Below are 8,437 nucleotides of genomic sequence, written 5' to 3' on the forward strand. Positions count from 1 at the left end.
CCCCCCCCCAAAAAAAAAAAAGCACAGAAACACAGTATTACAGATCAACTACATCTATTTGAAAAGCACCATGTATTAACCTGCTCCGGGTGACTTCTTCCAGCTGTCCCAACCAGCAAAATTCTTACACTAACGTGACTCAAGTTAGACAAGGTACTGACAAACAAAAGGCATAACTCAAACACTTTATGCATAGCAATTAATGCAGAGAGAGGTTTTTAGAGACATAGATATGCCAAACTAAAGTCAATTTATATTTGTAGTTGCATGCATGCACACTTTTTATCAAAAAACAAACAAAAAGTTAATCCACGTTAGTCATTGGTAAAGTAATTGGCTGCAGGAAGATAATGAACATGAAGGTAAAAAAATTCCTAAAGACTGCTTTTACCTCATTACACATTATGGCTTTTTGTTTATTTGTTTTTAAGCAAGGCCATGATATTTACTTAAGTAAGTTTCTTTACATTGAGAGATATTTCAATGTAATTGCTGCATTAGAGAGCAATTACAGTTTTCCACATAACAATGTATATTAAAATTCTTTTAATGTATGAAATAGGTACAGAATTTATTTGTATTATCAGAACATTGAACTCTAGTAAATTTTATAGAACGCTCCATATTTCAGGCAAGTAATTCAGGCTTTCCTGTTCTATACCACGCTCCCAGGTCTGCAGGAAAAAAAACAGTTACCCTGTAGTTCAACCCACAATGTTAAGTATAAAGATGAAAGCCAGGAGACCATACATTCACTACCTACTTTTTCTATTTAACCTCTTTTAGGACTTTGCTGACCAATACCAGCATAACGAAGAATCTTTCCTGTTTTTTAAACTGCATTTTAATTTTCATTATTAATTCCTAAATTACTAGGCTATTTGAGACCCTTGATAATCTAATTCTCCTGCTACACAGACGCAATGCTCTTTGAGAAGTCCTAGATTCGTCACTAGACTAACAAGCCAATTTTGCTTCTCTTTCAGTATACGCAATGGCCTGCAAAGTAAGATAAATTAAAAAATTAGCAGCTAATCAAATAAGATGTCATATATTACCCTATAATGACATCCAGCAACATTCTCCTAGTACAAGAATAACACAAACAAGAAGTTATGCAAACCCACATTTGGCAGGACTGGGAAGGGAGCCCACATCTCTACTGCAACAGTCATCCACGCAGCAACCCAACTGCTCAAAATCACAAAGTCTGATACAGACACTTAGCTCTCCTTTTTGTACCTAGCACTTCGGCGCTACTGGATCATACCCCTTGACAGCTCCAGGAACAAAATTTGGGACTTACGGGCAATGCTTCACTGCTATCTAGTACAGGTCAGGGGTAGGGAGGGCAGACAAAATTGTTTGGTTCTACTGCTTTGTTCTGGTTCGTTTTCCCTTCTTCCCGAAACAGTAGCACAGGTGAGCTTTTATTTTATTTTTTTGGTTACTTACCATAGAAAATAGCCATTCAATTAAGCTGAATGGCCAATAGTCCAGAATAGAAATCATAGAGATAACTCTGACTGCTGCAGGCCTCAGGTACAGTATGAGGATTTTAATTTTCCCCATCTTACATTTTTACATTGGAAAAAAACCCACCAACTCACACAGAAAGCAGCTTTAAAATATGTTTCATAGTTTAAATCTATTTTAATCTCACAAAGCACAATGAGCTGTAAGATAGAGGTGTTTCATATATAAGCCACTTACCACATCTGTCAATACCACTGTTTTAAATAGGAGCAGTGATCACTTTATAACATTGGGGGAGATCTGCGTGATTTTGGGATTCCTCCAAAAAGAGCACTTGTTTGGCTTTAGGGTGAGAAGAGCAAGGGGCAGGCTGACCCCAGTTCCAGAGAGGATCAGATGTTTATCCCCTCAGCTAAGATCAAGTGCAATAGGGTTATAAAAACTGCATATTGGATTACCTGAAGTATCACTTTTCATGGCAAGAAATATTATCCTAATAGGTCTAGGAGGAGGAAAAATTGTTCTGATTTTGAACAACCATTTCAATAGTCAATTCTGCAACCTTTAAATCTTTTTTGACAGTGAGCTGGTTTTCCTCTCACAAAATTATGTTCTTAACATATAGCTGAGAGTAAATATTCCATTTTCATGATCTTTTAAACTGAATATACATCATAAAAGTTTTGGTTACAAACAGAAATGGCACAGTTTGCAACAGTAATAGGCCTCCAGATCTTAAAAAACAAACAAACAAATCCTGATTTATAAAAGGCAATGCTGAAATCATTTAGTTAGGTAAAACTAACTGCTGAAAAGTACGTAAAATTCAATCCAGCCATGCTAATCTAATCAGCAAGGGCAGGAAATGTTGAGGATTTCCATTAACCAATAAAGAGATATTAAATGTGGCAGTTATTACACAAGATTTTCCTTACTGCCAAGTCTCAAAAGCTCAAGATGGTACCAAGAAGTAATGCTGTTTTTTTTTTTTTTTTTTAACATATAGATATACACACACACAGAGCACAGCAAGAGCAATGCATATATCTGAAACTGTATCAGGCCTGACATATGTGATGTGTGTGATTTAAGCCTGATTCATCAACCGAGCAGCTACAGATTCTCAGGCTTTCTTGGAGGAGGGGAGGGACAAGCAACCCCTTCCCCTTCACTTATTCCATTAATCAGAGTCTCAAGAGAGTTCACTTTCCAAACAATACATTTGATCAAAGTTCCTGTAAATCACTTTTGTCTATAGAAAAAGCTGCAGAGAAGGTTAGCCTTTTTGAACCACAGTTGGAGCAGCTAGGGAAACACTGAATTTGTTCTTTCTTCACAAAGGATTACAACTGCAGAGTGGAATACAATACATACTTTCTAAATCTAGACTGAGCCTGTGACTCAAGAAGGCTGGTGTGCCATGAACAGAGAACAATCTTCTTCCTGAAAAAGCCTGTTTGCTATCAGTACATCATCTTACAGTCACATGCAGCAACTCATGTTAGGAAAGGCTACCCATCTCAGAATCTTTCTTATTCTAACACCATGGTAGAAGACATCATCTGTTTTAGGAATAATGCTCCGATACAGCCCAAGCTGGGTGCAATCTTTAGATATTACCATAATATCAAACAGTAACCACAGCCTAGCTTTGGGAAGCCAAACACACAGACTCAACTCACTTAGCTTTAAAAGAGTATTAAGCCAACTGTGATTAATGTTAAAGATAACATACCCCAAAAGTAAAAAGATAAATAAAGCTGGATGATTAACAGAAGGCAAAAAAACACACAAAAATAAACCACATTTCATCAAGACACTAACAACTTTCCTAGAGGAATGTCACTGTCACAACAAAGACCTCCAACAGTTCTATCTTCGCTTCACTTCTGGGCAAAACTGATTCGCAGAACCCTGCTAGGTCTCCAGTTACAGCGTCCAACCCATGCTCAGGGGAAGGGAGGAAGGAAGGAATCTCAACTATTAGAATACAAACTGCAAAATAATTAGTTGCTCTTGAGAGGGGAAAAGGACTCTGCAGAGGCATTGGAGAGAATGACTCTGGAATTCAAACAACTGTACTGAAGCACTTGGATAGCAAAGTGGAAAAATATCCAACACATACAGTGGTCTAATACAATCCACAACGGTCAAAACAGTTTATCACAATCCTTCTCTTTATTAGGAAATACACATAACCGCTTCATTTTCTTCACTTTTTCCCTCCTTCTGTCCATACCAGTTTATAACATGTAACTAAGGGGACAACTTTGGATCTAGGCTATGTAGGAATATATTATCTCCAGCCCAGTACATACAGCAAATGAAAAACCCAAGGAAAGGAATAAACACACACACACACACAAAGAAAAACCCACTAGGCAGTTTACTCCATTTCTGCCAAACAATGGGAGAATTTATGGGAGAATACATATGCTTGTTTAGTCCCAACAAACGGGATTTTAAGGGATGTATGTAAATGCAATAATAAATACTGTAATAAGACTAGGACTGCCATGGTAGGAAGGAGTGGTCATGTGTGATAAGCATCTGCCTATGCTGAAAAAGGTGGCTGTGAAAAAACATCAGATTCGTTCTGGATGGATTCTAAATACACCTTGGGTGTTACCAGCCTAAGATGTACACCCATTCTGTTACAGGGAGAAGTCCACAAAACGGAGTAAAAAGATTAAGATGTAAAATGTAAAACCCCCCAGATTTTGACTACTCTTTTCTACACTGTAACTACCTGGCAGTCTAAAGTAACTGTCTTCAAAGACACCAAACAACTAGATGCTTTCCTACTTAAGCACATCTGATGACTTCATATTTATGGGCAACTGGTGGACAAATTTGAAATAGAACAAAAACCAAAACAAAACCACTACCACATACATACTGAAATCTAGTAGAGGCTTTTGTAATAGATAACCAAAAAAGCAGAAAGATACTAACCTAACTTTGTTTACAGGCACTACAGCTAGGAAAGCTAAACCTGACTTACGCATGGAGGAACATAAGTGAAACAATACAGACTAATCACCTTCTAAAAATAAAAATGGTGATGTGACCACAGCATAGACATGAAAAGACTGGAAGGATACACAGCTAATGCTCTCATAACTAAATAGAAGATTAAGTCTTTTGATATTATATAATCCATCATACCATCTTGCTTAAGAACGTGCAAAACTACTGAAAAAGGAGAGGAAAATAGTCCAACCTTACCAAATAAAACCTCAGACTTGACAGCAAGTTTACTTATACAGGGTCCTACTCAAACTCTTCAAGACAACGTGAGGGCTCCCTCACTTCAGCTGGCTTTGGGCGGATATAAATTCTGCAGAATGCTTTTAAATGTCAAAATACACATACCAAACTAAATATTTGCTTTTGGTTTACATCTTTCAAGAAGAAAGCGTAAACAATTATCATGGTCTTACACTGGCCACTATGTAGCATCGAGATGTTAGCCTTTGCTTTTTAGCATCACTCTTGTTCTGATGCATTTGTAGGAGAAACAGCTACATACATTCCCACAGTGTTAAGCCCTAAATAGTTTATGTCAGTCTGCTTTAATAATCAAAACAATTTCTAATCAATGTGACGAGTATATGCTATATTACCTTGCATAGTGCCAAACATGCTTATTAGAATTTTAATATTAATTTTAATATTAGAATTTTCATAGAAAGTAAATACAGTAACTGCATGCTGTTCACATCTTGAATTTCACCCAACAGAACAAACTCAATTTAATTTCAGTACAGTTTAAGTCTGAAGTGTCTGGCTTCACAGCACTGCAAATAGGACATATAAACACAACTTCTCATTTTTACTTATTAATATAACCATTAGGCTTCCCTTCTACAAATCCACTATTTAACCTACCTTCTGAAACCCCAGATTATTTTCTTGTAATTGTCTAATGTATACTATATGCTGTATTTAATTTAAAAACAATTAAGACCAGTCTTTCTAAAAAGTCTGATGCAACTGTATAAACAAACTCGTTACCCAAGCACTGCAAAACTAACGTTTGGAAGGAATATAGAATTAGGTCTTTACTATCAATACAAATCTACAAAGCTACCCTCCTCCTTCCCAGTATTAAGTGCATGTATAGGCTTTACTTATCCTATTACATAAATGCAATGAAATGTACAGCTCATGAATTAGCAAAGTTTTAAAGTGATTAGTACAGCAGAAAGCTATATCAAAATAATGATGTTTGTTTTTACCTGAAAATTAACATCTTCTTTCTTAAATATCAGTGCTCGAACTTCATCAGGATCTCCATTAAATATAGCTTGGACCAATGGTGGCTGAAATGAAGAAAAAACACATCTTAGTATATAACCCCATTTTAGTTTTTAGTGATACACATAGGGGGTTTTGATACATAAGACAAACACAAGATGATGACAAAATAAAACCCCCCAGGCAGTGAAATAAAGAAACCAGCAACAGTATTTACAATTGAAGAAATTTCAAGTTTTTAAAAACCTCATACACAAGAACATACTCTAAGTGAGTGAAATATTAACCAAAAAAAAAAAAGGCCCAGAAGACTAGCTTATAACAGCTGAATAGAGAACTCCTTATAATAAAATCAGGCTGTTACATGCTGCAAATTCTATACAATATAAGCAAATAAACCCTTTATAGATTAGCAAGTGACTGAAGTTACTAGAAGTTTTTTCACCTGTTTAGATAGAGTGGGAAAGCAAAGTGCATCAGATAAGTATGGTAACAAATTCACACTCACACACATCTATTACTAAATATAGCAGGATTTCTTAGTAAGTAAGAAAAGCTGCTGAGGTATGCTAGCAAGATTTTAGTTAGTCACTTGACAAAATCAAATAATTTAAAGGAGTAAAAGCACAGTCCTCAGTGTTCCTCGTTTCCAGAAAGTGGTAACTTGAATCTGACAGTTACACCAAGAATGTAAGTTATGCTATTTTTTATTTTAGCTTACAACTGCTCTTGCTTGATGTACACTATATACTCTATCCATTCTCAAAATAAACACCACATATTATTGCAATAGAATGATTACATCAGTTTCTAAAGTGGTACTGCATAAATGCACCATTGAGGAATGACAAGTAGAGCAGGGAAACACCATTTACTTCAAATAGAGTTTACCAAGCCCTCTAAAAATCCTTCGCTGTTATACAAGAGTTGAGATCTGTTATTGCTGCACCATAAATAAAGTTACATGAAAAAGAATGAGCCCTTGCAAATATTAATTCTACAACTAAGTTTCAGCTTTTTCCCTCTTTCGTACAGGCAGTTTTTACCACCTTGTCTTGTTTCAACATCATGCATATCCACGTTAATCTAGGGAAAATTACTATTGGTATTTGCAACAGTATTATAAGCAGGAAATATGCCAACAAACAACATGCCTTACCAGCACGTTTCCAGAGGGCGACGGACATAAAGATACATTTTCCTGAGGTAATTTGGAAATAAATGTGGGAGAATCATCTTCCACCTCCTCCAAAACAACAATACAGACTCGACTCATTCGATCCGTTTGAGGAAGCAAAAGTAAACAAAAAAATGCCAGCAACGGTATTTTTGGAACCAGACCACAGGTATCGCAATGGGGACCATAGAGGAAATACTTTCACCTGTTTCACACACCCTCACAAACTTGTGAGTGCTACTGCTGCTGTATTAGCATTTAAAAAAGGACATTTCAATCCCCCCTTACACTGCATTTTTCAGATTTAAACACCCTGAGATGTTCAGGACAATGCTGGGGAAGGAAAAAAAAAAAAAAAAAAAAGTTGTTCTTTTTAAAAGAAAATTTCCCTAGGCACCGAAACCACAATAACGAAACTGTGGAACAGCTGATAAAAATATCCCAAGATCCAGTTCCATCCGAACAGCACCCACTGTCGCACCCAGCTGTCCTTTCACAAGCAAATTTGTCTTTGTTAATGTCAACTTCCACAGCGTCCTCCTACCCCCACAGTGAAATCATTGTTGCAGAAGACACGACATTGTCCTATCGAGGTCGGAACAAGGAACAATTGCCCCGAGAGCGACGGCCGCAGCTATACCCAACTCCTGCAAGGTCAGTTTTAAATCAACCGTCGCAGGCTTTCTGGCAACCGAAAATAAACGCGCCTTCCGATCATCCTGTCATTCTACCGCTTCCTTTTCCCAATGTCAAAAAAACAGTCCAGCCAGAAAAACGCATCTTGTCTCCAGCAGTTATTCAGGACCTGCTTAGAGGAAAATAATTCTTTCCCGTGCAAGAAAAATATCTGCAACGTACAGCACGGCTGCAGTGCATTTACATGCGATGAGTCAGACCACAGGGACAATGAACTCCTTGAATAATATTGCCGGTTAAATCCAGCCCCCCCCCCCAAACCAACAGCGATGCAGACGGCGTTACTCTGTCAGGGACACAAGCAATGCGGAGCATTCATTTTTCCTTCACCGGGCAGTAGCTCTGGCTTCTCCATCAGGGAAAGCGTTAGGCAGAAATACTGTTGAGGAATATCGCTTCAGCAAAACAAGCTCGCTACTGCACATAAAAGCTCAAATTACTGCCCCAGACTTCTTCTGCAAAAGCAGTTCATCACTCAAGTGTTTCTTTTGATCACTGTGTGAATGCAGTTCCCATGATAGTCTTCATTCAGATTGAGGGGGAGAGGAGAAAAAAAAAAAAAAAAGAAAAGAAAAAAAAATAATCAGACTCCGTACATCTTCTCTGAGCCAACTTCTTTATCCGAACATCTGTCACTGTGCCAACCTGATTCTCCTCTTCAGTTAGAGCTTCTGCTTATCAGTTTGTTGTTTCTTTTTTTTCCTCAACAAATTAAATTATACAATCAGCAGCTAGCCTTGCCAATTGTGAAAAAGCCTAGCTGTCCGAGCGGGTCATTAAAAAGCCCGTAGGAGCAGAAGGCAAGCCACCGCCACGGCAGCATTCCCA

The 8,437-nt window shown here is 37.5% G+C and overlaps 1 protein-coding gene across 3 annotated transcripts in view; it reads right to left on the bottom strand.

The window, feature by feature from the left end:
- ANKRD28 (ankyrin repeat domain 28) overlaps nucleotides 1-8,437 on the bottom strand; it is a 102,747-nt gene that overhangs the window by 91,840 nt on the left and 2,470 nt on the right. Inside the window, exons 1-2 of one of the 3 annotated variants that reach the window (XM_009888918.1) lie at nucleotides 6,896-7,012; nucleotides 5,718-5,801 (exon numbers count right to left, since the gene is read on the bottom strand). In XM_009888918.1, the coding sequence (XP_009887220.1) occupies nucleotides 5,718-5,801; nucleotides 6,896-7,012 (201 nt within the window). Of the gene's footprint in view, nucleotides 1-5,717; nucleotides 5,802-6,886; nucleotides 7,013-8,437 lie in introns of those variants that run through there. The other 2 variants (XM_009888917.1, XM_009888919.1) reach the window with 2 other exon arrangements.

Source organism: Charadrius vociferus, unplaced genomic scaffold (genome assembly GCF_000708025.1).
Source record: "Charadrius vociferus isolate BGI_N301 unplaced genomic scaffold, ASM70802v2 scaffold217, whole genome shotgun sequence".
NCBI classification, from domain to species: domain Eukaryota; kingdom Metazoa; phylum Chordata; class Aves; order Charadriiformes; family Charadriidae; genus Charadrius; species Charadrius vociferus.